This window comes from Pyxicephalus adspersus, chromosome 4 (assembly GCF_032062135.1).
Source record: "Pyxicephalus adspersus chromosome 4, UCB_Pads_2.0, whole genome shotgun sequence".
Taxonomy (NCBI): domain Eukaryota; kingdom Metazoa; phylum Chordata; class Amphibia; order Anura; family Pyxicephalidae; genus Pyxicephalus; species Pyxicephalus adspersus.
This window is the reverse complement of record NC_092861.1, coordinates 88,447,893-88,461,189: the sequence shown is the minus strand read 5'-3', so window position 1 is coordinate 88,461,189 and position 13,297 is coordinate 88,447,893. Positions and strand designations below refer to the sequence as shown.

Here is a 13,297-nt window from a genome sequence, read left to right as displayed (position 1 = left end):
TCAAGAAACACTGTTCTCGAGTGTCTGAAAATATCTTTTCAAAACTTTTTAGGTTTTGTACATATACATATTTTTTATACACATATTGATGACATTCATGTGAAAATAAGACATGCTTTATAACCTAAATTACAATATTAATAACATAAATTAAAGATTCATTAAAATATTTCTTGCAAGATGCATACAAAAGATCTGCATGAAATTGACATTTGTATGGACAAAAGATATAAAAAATACCAACCCATGAATTATTATATTGATTACTGTTGCACAGCATTAGTACACATGTGATGTACAAATTGCATTAGGTGGAGTTACGGTTTCTTTTGCTTTAGAACAATACAGTGTACATAGATATGACTTCTTTCTTATTGTAAAAAATATACATTTTTACAGTTTGCTTAGCACACTGCTAGAAGAAGACCCTGTGCATAATATTTTTCCTGAAAGAATGATCTTAAATGATTTTTGAAACCATGGATAAAACAGACCATAGATAACAGGGTTGAGGGCAGAGTTAAAATAACCAAGCCACAATACAATATTATACACATCAATCGAAATGGAGAAATTAAGGTAAGCATCACCTATAGTTGTAATAAAGAAAGGCATCCAGCACAATATAAACACCCCCAACACCAGGCTTAGTGTCCTTGCAGCTTTACTTTCCACATTTATTATTAATTTATTTTTAGTGTTTGTTCGTTCACTTATAGAGTACGGTTGGTTAATAATTGCCCTTGCTTGTTTATTTGCAACAGAGAAAATACGTAAGTAAATTCCAATCATGAGGCTGCCTGGAAAAAAGAATGACAGCATTGATGAGATTATACTCCATAGTTTGTTAAAAACAAGAGAACATGTATCACAGCAAGCTGGAAGAAGCTCAATTCCTTGCACACCTTCCGTGTTAACTTTGGAAAATACAACACCAAATGAATACACGCTTGGAACGATCCAGCTAATCAGTAATAAGACTTCAACTACCGATGTTGTTATTTTCCTGTAATAATGAAGAGGGTGACATACTGCAAAGTATCGGTCAACAGAAATGAAGAAGAGATGGAATATAGAGGATGTACACAATGTCATGTCAATACAACTGTGTAGTTTGCAAAATAGTGCTCCAAAATACCAGCATGAAGTTATTGATCTCACCATACTGTATGGCATTACCATTACACCAAGGATAAAGTCTGAAGTGGCCAAAGATAATATAAGGAAGTTGGTTGGAGTGTGAAGCTGTTTAAAATGAGAAATCGAAATAATCACTAAAATATTTCCTACCACTGTGAGAGCTACTACTCCAAACATGAAAATATGCATGGCAAGGTCAATATGAAGAGGTCTGTTGGATATTAGACAGGAAATATTTAGCCCGTCAAAACTTACATTCGCATTTTTCTTGGGCTGGAGATCAAACATATTATGATTTTTTGTCATAAGCAGCATCCAGTTTAAATCACCCTATAAGATGAAAAATAAAAAGGTTTTATCTCTATACATATTCTACATGCATCTTTTAAATTACTTTCTCATAACTTATAAAAAACAATGTGTTTGTGTTTTTTTGGTCTGCTTTCACTTTTTATGCCTTTAATGTGTTTGGGCCTTAATATTAACAGAATTACTGCATCCCATACTTTGGGCGAAAGTACACAAATTGGTGGCAATTTAAAACTATATTATTTCATAGAGATAAAAAGAAACTAAAACATAGATTTCCCACAAAATAGATCTTTCCTGAAAGATTCATGTAACCTGCCATGCTGACTGGTATTTTCTGGCTGTCATGCTGAACCCATGACTACATAAGTCACCAATTCAGAAAAGTTGTTTAGGCATGGCCTTCTGACTAAACTTTGCCAATTCTTATCTTCTGACATGTTCTGTGTCAGTGCATTGGCATGAATTGAAACCAGCCCAGCATTACACCCATGGCAGCACCCATATTACAGTATATTAAACTTTTTTTAAAACTTTAAAGGAGTTTAAAGATAATGAATTTAAAAACAACAATAGTCTGCTGTGAACATTGTGTACATCTGTACATTTGTAGTTTAAAACATTTCCCAATTTACCTATTACTATAAAGTGGAGTGCCTGCAAATCAGGAAGTGATGTAACTTGTGCTTGCTTGATTTCCCTCTGGATTCCTGGAAATGGCTTCATAACCCACCCAATTAGGTATACACACTGTAATCATAATAATTTGCCAACATTTTAGAGGATTTTAAAAAAAGAGAGATAAAGATAATTCAATACAATAATACAATCTCTTTAAATGGACTCTATTAATAGAGGTAAATTAAAATATGTATAGGTTAAATTATTAAAGTAATAGAGACTGTATAGGGTATGAATGAGAATGTTAATGAATAGTATCTGTTCTCTCACATGGTTGGGCAGTCAAATTTAATACAGCTTTACCCTAATACCTGAACTAGGGGAAGCTAAGCTAAGTGAACCAAATAAAGCCAAGTATATAGTAATAGTTTAAATATATGCATAGTTAGAATTTTTAAATAACTATTCATATATCATTATATAGCATATACCTAGCATTGATTTTGTTTTAGAAATATGATTAATATTTGTTATATTCTTTGGCATTACCATAACTATCCTAAAAAAAAAGGGTCAAAATACCTGAAATAAATGTTGTCAGGGCTTCGCTCACCAATGGTATTGTTTGTCATCCAGTTCCATGTCCGTTGTATTGAGTACAGCCTTATAAAGGCTTTCTTTTCCCAAATGAGCATACAATATGTTCAGATAGTCACCAGGGATTATATTTCTTGCTTATTTGCAGCATATGTTTTCAGACTGGACAATTAAGGGTGGTTTTGCCATTACCATGTAATAATTTCCTGTACCAAACAAGATTTTTGCACTGACAGATATAGTAGGAATTCTCTGTTTTCTTTTTCTGCACCCCACACCAACCACTAATTCTGATATATCCACTAGTCAACTATTTAGAGTTTTCTACTAAGAGGCAGAGAAACGTTAAAGTCAAATCCAGAAAATAAGAAAAAATTACATTTTATGCATGGGGGTAACGGCTTGTTTTTGTCTAGGGGTAAATACATAGTGAATTTACTCTCTTTTCCCCACTCCCACAGTTCTAGTTTTTGGTGTCCTCTTTTACAATTCAGGGCTATTGGTCCTGCATTCACGAGGATCCAGGCCTCCTTGCTTTTGCAATTTGCAAGACAAGCACACTGGTGCAGGACTGCAAATGTTTTAGCTTGGGTTTTGCCTTCATTCCTACAACTCAACTCAATGAACAGAGGCCTCAAGGCATTTCCCAATCTTTGTCTTAAAGAGGGATGCTAAAAAAGCCTGAGGGTTGGACCCCTCAAACAGTCTGTAGCTGCCTAACATAGTGTCTGAAGTTGACTTTATTGTGCAGTCAGCGTGCAGTATATCTGTCTTATTACCTACCCCTGTCTTTTAACATAGTGATACTGCCCCACTAAATCCCACTGTCTCTAGCCTACCCCCCAGTCACCAGAACAACTGCTAATTCAATCCCTAAAGTACATTTTCAACTAAACTAATACTGTAAATACCTTGCAGAGATCTAATCACCACAGCATCAGGTTCTTTTCCAGTGCAGAAGTAATACAGAGTGCCATCAGTCAAAGCACCATTGACCATCATCATGCTCCTGCTGGGTCTGCTTAGCCACCTACCAGTCTAATTCAGTAATTTTGACTGCAGCTGGAAATGGGGTACAGTGGCTGATACAAATGGGAGTATTTGTGACTTGTTATATGATGCATTAAGGGGGTTCTGATGCCACCCAATAACACACACTTCAATGTCACATTTGGGTTTGCATATCTTGTCAGAAATCAAAGGCAAAAATTAAACAAGTGAAAAACTTTTCTATCAAAAGTAATTTTTATTGTAACTGTTTTTTTATTATTTTGTTTTATCTCCAGAACTTCTGCTGGAGTGTCAGCTGTCATCAAAATTGTTGGCCTTTTAATTAAAGCAACTTTTGGTGGTACAATTTTTGTAGCTTCAAACACAGGTGCTCCAATTGCAGTGGTGCCTACCCATACGTATGCCGCTTCAAAAGGAATAAGCAACCTGCCACTGGGGCCCTACGACTGAACTTCCCAATCTGGGGGTCTCCAGTAAACATGGAACGATCTCCCTGGGGCTAATCAGATATGCATTTAGAGGGTGAGTTGGATTTTGCAGAATGGCTTTGTATTCCTTCTGTCCTCTCACACAAACCATTAGTGACAGACAACCTAAACTCAGCTGAACACAACAACAAAAACCCCAACTTTTTACTGAAATGTGCAATGAAAGAAATATTTAAGCAATTTGTAGACATTTGATTGATGTTTGTACTCCTTTGCATGTCTATATGTTATCATCTAACATCAAACAACAAAGATGTCTAGTGATAGCAAATATTATAGCAAATATTTTTAACACAATATTTACAGTATGTGCTTAAAGTATTAAAACACAGCTGCACACGCAAGGTGGGTATAATATATTATAGGAATAGCTGAAAATAATAATACTGTATACTAAAATAGCATTAACTAACAAATGTCCATATATTGTCCAATATTACCTTCAGTAAACCACTTACAAGGGTTAAGAAAGCCAACTCTGCAGACACCAACATAATAATATGCTCCACCTTCACAAAGCAAATACATAATTTCAAAGATTTTGTCTGGCACATAATTAAATGATTAAATGACCACAACCCAAATATATTTAATAGGCTAGGTGAACATTTACTCTTCTCAGTAAACATTATCTATTATTGAACTTATAATAAATTAATTGTTTGACATATTGAGCAATAAAAAAGAAAATCCTCTAAAATGAGAATATATATTTATCATTTATGGAAAGCAAATGTAGATATTTTCTACATGAGTTGGATCACAGACTATAAAATATTTTCTTGGTGCAGGTGAACTGAAAGCAGTCAGCTTGCCTGTACCGTATGTAATGTCATCACCTTAAAATAACTGTTTTTTTTAGTTATTTAAGTACTGGTCACTTTGTATTTGTAGGTGTTTTGCTATATTAGAGCTCATCTTGAAGCACTCAAGAAAAGTGTACCTTACTCCTAATATCTTATAGAAAGAAAAAGGTGTACAGACACCAAAGATTAGGAATGTCATGCGAAAGAGTTATAGCAAAAATCATTGGTGAGAGGTTATAACAATAGATTACTACATACATATTACAGAATGTATCAAAAAGTAAAACATGTGGAAAGACAAGAGATGCTTTTTGTATTTCAGTCTTTCTCTTAAATTTTTTGACATAATAAAAATTACAAACAGTTGGAAGATAACATAAAATAATGTACTTTTTGAACTTTTTGATCATTAGAATATGTAACATGTAACAAGTTCCATTATTGAATAGATTAATATGCTCTGTAATAGGTGAAGAACAAAAAAAAACAAAACACATGGTAAAAGATAACAGGACAATGTCATACAACGAGAAAATAAAAAACACAATTTTACCATCTGAGCGATACATTAGTGAGACGTCCAGTAGTCAAGCACCTTTACACTTGAAATGAGCAAATGAGAACTGGATATCTCTTACATGTGTGTTGTGAAAAACAAGAGAAAAATGGAGTAAATCAGCAGATCAGAGAATACCAATATTAATTCAACCTAAAGTAACCAGTAAGTAAATATAAAAAGGGGAAAACAGAAAAGAGACAAGAGACAAATAAGGGAAGGAGAGAAACAAGACGGAAAGAAGGGGGAAGAAAGGAAGTTAATCCAAGGATTCCAAGAGAGATCAAATTCAATTTGCAGCTATGGGATCGAGGGGAATGTCAGGTTGTTTCCAAGCTTTCACCAATGAGATGTGAGCAGCTAGTAAAATTAAGCTAATCAATTTTCTCGAGCAGGTGGGAAGTGGGCAATTTAATTTGCTAAATAATGCAGCTTCTGGGGCTTTAGCAATAGTGTAGGAAGTGACATCCAGAATTATTTTAAAGACTGCTGAACAAAACACTGATATGAGATGCTTTTTAACCCTAGAAGATGTAAACCACACAGGACTAGTTATGATCTGTACTATCTATGAAGGAGCAACAGTGTCACTCTAGCACTGAAAATAGCTTAGACCACAAGACATCTCTGCTTCTCCTCTTTTACAAACCACATTGGCATAGAGACAGCTGGGAAAAATACTAACTATTAAGACAGCTGAAGCAGACAGCACAGGAAATTATCAGCTTGCTATATTTCCAGCAGGATCACCATGTATTTTGCACAAATGAAATGAAGACAACAAAACATTTTCAATGGTATATTAATAGACCAATAAGTTCATTTAGGGTTTATAATTTATATTTGTAAATTGTACATACGTTTACAGTTAGTTTACATAGATTGTCACTGGTGGGCTCCTGAGAGACTGCCAACCAGCCACAAGCATCCAGAATGTTTTGATAAGGGGTCAGTGGGCATTTTTCAATCACTCCCCTTCTTTCTTCATTGTTTGCTGCCTGCCAAATGCTGTTAAAGCGACCATCCAGCAACTGCATTTACTGGAAATTAGAAAGTGGTAACTGCTCCACTTCTAACAATGTGAAAACTCAGTCTTAGATCTTAATTCTAGAGTTTCCAGCACTATTCTCGTATGACTTATATATGTATCAGTGCAAAACAAATATACAGTATATCTCTGCTCTACATGTATATTTCTTTTTTATGTATCCCTTTAAATATTCTGCAGGTACAGAAAGAAAAAGTTGTCCTGTAAGAAACAAATTTAGCTCCTTATTCCTGTTATGAACTGACAACACAAAGCATTTTTGTAGACTAAATGGTCAGTTATTGCTATGCTACTGTCAGATCTCAACAACATTTAGGTAAATCATTCTAAAGTCCAAGATAAAACGTAGGGAAGGGGGCTAAGTAAAGCTTTTGGGGTAGCACTAGAAGTGTGCAGAGAACACAGGACAGCTCTGTGGTCAACTTTCTGACAAGACTAATTTTTAAAGCTAATATAACAATTCTAAAGATAAAATAATTAACACGGCTACATTTAAGGACTGACAGAAGTATATTTGATTTTTGCTTGGTTTTGTGTTTATAAAAAAATTAGGAGAGATTTGCTAAGCTAGAGTCAGGTTCAAATATTTTGCCAAAAATAATATATCTTAGTGCTTTCCGAAACCATGAATAAAAAAATCCATAAATGAGTGGATTGCATGTTGAATTGATATATCCAAGCCAGTTCAGAGCATCAAATAAAACTTCAGGTGTGGAAAAGTTAAGAAACGGATCAACTAGAATAGTTATAAACACTGGCATCCAACATGTTATGAATACACCCATTACAATGCCCAATGTCTTTGCAGCCTTGCGGTCCTTCTGTTTAGATATTTGAGATGTTATGTTATTTTTCATGTTCTCTGTAACTTGTTTCAAAATGTTAGCATGCCTTTGAGATACTATGAATATCTGGATGTAAATTATAACCATAACTGAGCCGGGAATAAAAAAACATGCAAAAAACATAATTACAGACCACAATTTGTTGAATGTAATTGGACATAAATTAAAACATTCCACTAACGACTCATACCCAACTATTCCTGATACATGGGAATTTGTTATGACAACTCCAAAAGAAAATATAGCTGGCACAGACCAACAGATAAATATAATTTTCTTTATAAAAGCTGTGGTTATTTTAATGGGATAATGGAGAGGATCGCATACAGCATAAAATCTATCAACAGCTATTGAGCAAAGATGGAAAATAGAAATGACGCTAAGCATTAAGTCAAAACTGTAATGGAGTTTACAAAATAATTTTCCAAAATACCAGCATCTTTCCACAGATCTTACCATGCTACAGGGCATTATAAGGACACCAAGAAAAAAGTCTGTGGCAGCCATGGAAAGAATGAGAAAATTTGTTGGGGAATGTAATTCTTTAAAATGACTGATGGAGATAATGATGCCCAAATTTCCAAAGACTGTTATTGTTATGCAACTAGTGAGAAAAATGTAAATCCCAAGATGTACAATAGGAGGCCTGTCAGATGGGCAAAAATATGAGACATTTTCAAACTGCAAGCAAACTGGATCAGTAAGTGTTTTATCCATATTCATGTCTTCTGCTGCAGATAGGTTTCTGTAGATGCTCTGGAATAGAAAATACAGCTAGTTTGATTGTGTTGTCTAATAATTTATTTAAAAATGAAAAAACAAACAAATGATATTAGAATAAAATAGAAAAACATAAAGAAATAATTTCTGAATAAAGAAGAAATAAAGAAGAATTTGCAGTATTTTGGAGTTACTACTTCTGTCTTTCATCCCACCTGAAAAGAAAGTTTTCAAATAGATATCACTGCAATGAAAATCAATTGGAATGCTTCTTGAGTTGTTGGAATATTACTTTTTGTACTGGAACCTTACCTTTAAAACTTTGCTAAAAGCTTAGTTGAGCAATATCTTTCACTAGCAGCAATTTTAACAACACGTCTGCAGCAGTGAGTATTGCCTACCACAACAATGCACTGAAATACCTTTTTTAATAAAACAACCCATAGCATACTATTCAATACCTTCAGTAAAATAATCAGGATATCTACAACACTGGATTCTTATGAGACATTCAATGCAGACTGAATTAAAGCCAGAAGGTGATTCTTATGTGTTAAGATTTAGATAAAAAACAAGTATTCTCTTATTTTTTATTTAGCTTTTGAAATGTTCAGGATGCTTACAGCCAATCTTCTGAAACTTCTAGTGCAGGCTACAAGAAACCATACAAGGCGGGTGGGTGTTAATTATCTTTTGCTTTTATCTTATCAGGTATGCACTCATGAGAACTTCTATTGCCATGGACAGCTAATTATCCATTTAAAAAAAAACTGTAAAGAATCCTCCCTGGAAAATTTAAAATTGGCAAATATTAAACATGAATAACACATGACAAATTAGTTATGTTTACTAGTAAATTTCACAATTGCATAACTAACAATGAAGGTAAAGAGGCTCTAAACTAAGTGAAGAAATTATGTGAACATACAAGTTTATTATTGCAAAGGATCTCCTCTACAATAAAACAAAGTTGCATGCATGCACAGCTCAGCGTATGGTGCTGTGTCCCAACATGCATTAGCGTTTCACTATTTTTGTCCTGATCATTCAAGATAACCAAAGATCTGGAACCTAGAAGAAGATCTGATGAAGTTGGCAGAACCCACATCAGAGTCATGGCAGATGGGACTGATGAAAAAACATTTTCTGTATCATTTTTTGGTTTACAGAGGAGTTTATGGTTGTATGCTGTATTTAGTTGAACATAGCGCTGTTCATTATGGCCAAACATCTTGACGGTTTTGTGGAGGCATGTGTTAACCTTCCCCTTCCTGCCCAAACCAGGCCCCTTGAACTTTCATGGTCTAAAAAGGAGGGGTAAAGAGTGTGTAGCCTCAATTACTTTCCATATCAGGAACTTACCTGCACCCAACAGTGGAAAGGCCCTATTAGAGGACCTTATCCTCACAATGTAACCCCAGTGTTTTGGGGGTTTGGGTCAGGGAGCTTTTTGGAATCTGGAAGCCTCCAATGAAACAGAAATTGTGTCCCAAACTACCCCCAATTGCAGAGCTTGTGGGGTCTCTGGCACTGCAACTGCTTCACGTTAGACAGATGGACACATCCTCCTTCCATGACATTTTGGCATGTTCTATCACCCAGAGCAATATTCTAGCCACAACCCAAAAAATCTATCCGTGCCAAAACATGTCCCTGTCACTGCAACACACTGTGTTTTGGTACACACGGCTATGGATATGTTGTTCAGTAAGAATGGGAAGGGGGTGGTACAAATCCTTTACCAAATGATGAGTGAATCCAGTGGGGTGTTGAAAAGAAATCTGCAAGGTGCACATCTGAACTTGTGTTACCGCTAAGAGTTCTGGGGGATTCAGTTATCTCTCTCTCTCCAGGGAGGCCCTGCAGCCTGCGAGAGGGGAGCTAGGCGGGGGCCAACATGATTGTGGGGGGAAGGCCATAGGTCAGGAATATGGTGTGAGGGGTATGGCAGATATTAACCACCTAAGCGTTACACTGAGGTCTAGATTTCTGTACCAAAAGTGATCCACTGTTTTTCATGAAATTTTTTTTTAAATTTTAGACCTGTAACTTACAGAAATATGTCCGAACAGGGGTTCTAGTAGATAATATGAATATAAAAAATGTTTGAAACACACAATCATGTAAAAAAAAAAAAATTACTTTTAATAAAATTAAAGGAAAAACACAAAAATCAGCAATGTAAACAAATCAAAAATACTGAAAATACTGAAAAGCAATAACTCTGTATATTGTAAAGTACTATATTATTCTAAAACACCTCCCTAGTGTGGCAATTTTTAAAACTTTGATTGTGTATTTATTGGAGTTTGTTTTGAATTATTTTGTATTTCATTGGATACGGGAGTTTGTATCCAATCCAATACAAAATGAGCGTTTGAATTTACCAGGTATATACTTTGTAATTATTTGAATTATTTTGTATTGGATTGGATACGCAAGTTTGTATCCAATCAAATACAAAATATAAATTTGAATTTCCAAGTTATTTACTTTTATTTTATTTTTTTTTATTTTTTGTATTGGATTGGATAGGGAGTTTGTATCCAATCCAATACAAAATGACAGTTTGAATTTACCAGTTATATACTTTGTAATTATTTGAATTATTTTGTATTGGATTGGATACAGGAGTTTGTATTGAATCCAATACAAAATGTTTGAATGAGTTTCAGTTTGAATTTCCCGCACACGCGCCGACGTCATCACGCACGCAGGGAGAAGCCGTCCGGTTTTTTTTTTCTCCGCCGGACGGCTTCTCCCTGCAGAGATCATCCGGCGCTGGAACGAGCAGGACGTCGGACGATCAGCGGGACCAGGTAAGAAGCCGGCCGGCATCTTGTGTTCCGCCGGCCGGCATCTTGTGATCCGCCAGCCCGGCTTCTTACCGGTCCCGCTGGCACCCGACGAAGGCACCCGACGCTGGAGAGATCGGCGGACGATGATCGATGGAGGACGACGCTGGATGAGCACAGGGGGACCAGGTAAGTAAGGATGTGAAAAATCTCGGGGTTAACCATCCTTGCAATTTTTTTTTGCCCGAGCGAAGGTCGGGCTTAACTGCAAGGAGGTTAATAAAATTGATTGGATAATAAATAAAACAATGGGTGGGGTCACGGGAGGTCATAAAAGATCAAGGTGAAAGAAGGGGACAGCACAATTGTGACAGAAGTTGACGAGGTTCCCACCCTCCTGCCCTGTTATGGGTAATCAAGGTGTTAGGGTTGCAGTGTGGGCGGTGTGAGGTCCTCAAGGGGAAGTGGTTGGGGAAGGTGTGTGGTAAAAGTGTGGAAGTGTGGAGAGCCATCTGTGGTATGGGGTCTCCTGGTTTGTGGAATGAGGTTGGTGATGGGTTAACAGCGGGAGGTATGCGTGGTTGATATGGTTCCTGAGGCTGTGGAGGGGCGTCTAGGAGCAGTGATAGATATATCAATTGGAACTCAGATCCCAGATTAAGGGGAAAAGGGTTAAAATGATCGAGGACCTGCCACCTGATTAATATTGTTGGAAGATAGGTTGTTAATGAGGATTATTGGTGATTGTACAATAAATGTTGAAATGTTAAAAGGTTAAAGTTGTGATTTAATAAACGGCCAGTAGGCCAATTTTACCATACCTCATTTGTCGTGGTTATTCAAGGGTTAAAGGGGGGAGAAGGTTAAGTGAGGAGTGAAAAGGCTCTTGCATGCCACAGTCATGTACTAGCTGCTCATTTTCCTTTTACACATCCTCCTCTTTTTCCAGATACACTAACTCTACATTGTTTACAACAAAATCTTCTGTACCTACAAAGCGAATACTGAGCTGCACATGAGAAAAGGTGCCATGCTGTTCTTTACAGACGCAGAGACTACTGAGAGCTTCCCATCCACTTAGGCTTACAGCTGCTGCTGGATAGGTCTAAGAAAGTGAGCTCATACCACATGGCAGATGGGCAGTGCCAGAACAAACTACCTGAATACATACCAAATTTTTACTTTTCTATGCACTGGAATTAGATTTTTTTATATACTGCAGCAAGTCTGCCAGATAACAGAAAGCTGCCATTGACGTTTTGACTGAACATGCACGTCAGATGCTCTCTGAAGTTTTTGTAATTCACTTTTAAGGAGTGGCTACAAAATAGAAAAGTATAAAACCTATTCTTTCCAAATTCACCATGCATTCATGAACAAATCATTTACCTAGATTGTGTAACACAGGATCCACTATCATCTCCACTGATCAAATACAATCAAATTCCAATGTTTCAAGTAAAAGAGAGTAAGAAGAGTTCATTGCATGGAGTTTGCAGGTTCCCCTCGTGTCTGCGTGGGTTTCCTTCGGGTACTCTGGTTTCCTCCCACCTTCCAAAAAACATGCAGTTCAGTTAATTGGCTTCTCCTAAAATTGACCTTAGACTGTATTAATGACATATGACTATGGTATGGACATTGGATTGTGAGCCCCTTTGAGGGCCAGCTAGTGACATGACTATGGACTTTGTAAAGTGCTACGTAATATGGCGGCGCTATATAAATCCTGTGTAATAATAATAGTTGTTAGGGTTTACATACCCTTAAACAATTGCTGATCTGAACTACAAGCACAGAATTCCAATAATTTTCTGTGCTGCCCTGCGGAGATCCTATTTTTCTAAATCTAAATCAAGATTCCCTGCATATAATTATTTTTATAATTAATAAAATAAACAGTATTTTTTTAGCACCAACATATTATGCCACACTGTACATTAAATAGGGGTTGCAAATGCCAGACAGATACAGACAGTGACACAGGAGGAGGAGAAGACCCTGCCCAGAAGAGCTTACAATCTAAGAGGTGGGGAAAGTATTAAACACAGATTTGCTAATGATTAATACCTTCATTTACATTGGTTTCATAATTACTGGTAGTTAGCTTTATATACCTGGCCAGTGTGTGGGAAATTTGAGTGAATCAATATTGACATATATATATATATATATATATATATATATATATTTAAAACTACATAGGAAAAGTCTTATTTCAAACGCAAAAAAAAAAAAAATCAAAATTCAATAGTTAATTTACTGCATTGTAGGATAATAAAAAGTTGGGGTCTAAATTATGCCTAACTCACTTTATTCATGAGAGCAGTAATCTTTTTTTATAATGCCATTTAAAAGGAAAAA

At 36.0% G+C, this 13,297-nt stretch overlaps 2 protein-coding genes across 2 annotated transcripts; both read right to left on the bottom strand.

Annotated features, from left to right (window-relative positions):
• Nucleotides 1-393: 393 nt before the first annotated feature.
• On the bottom strand, nt 394-1,479 carry LOC140330091 (trace amine-associated receptor 4-like). The gene has a single exon (XM_072410432.1). The coding sequence runs from the start codon at nt 1,453-1,455 to the stop codon at nt 394-396; it is 1,062 nt and encodes a 353-aa protein (XP_072266533.1). The 5' UTR covers nt 1,456-1,479.
• Nucleotides 1,480-7,124: 5,645 nt separating this feature from the next.
• LOC140329826 (trace amine-associated receptor 3-like) lies at nt 7,125-9,372 on the bottom strand. Its single transcript, XM_072410220.1, has 3 exons — nt 9,154-9,372; nt 9,011-9,042; nt 7,125-8,025 (listed from the first exon to the last, which is right to left on the bottom strand). The coding sequence occupies exons 1-3, from the start codon at nt 9,370-9,372 to the stop codon at nt 7,125-7,127; spliced, it is 1,152 nt and encodes a 383-aa protein (XP_072266321.1).
• Between the last annotated feature and the right edge of the window lie 3,925 nt (nt 9,373-13,297).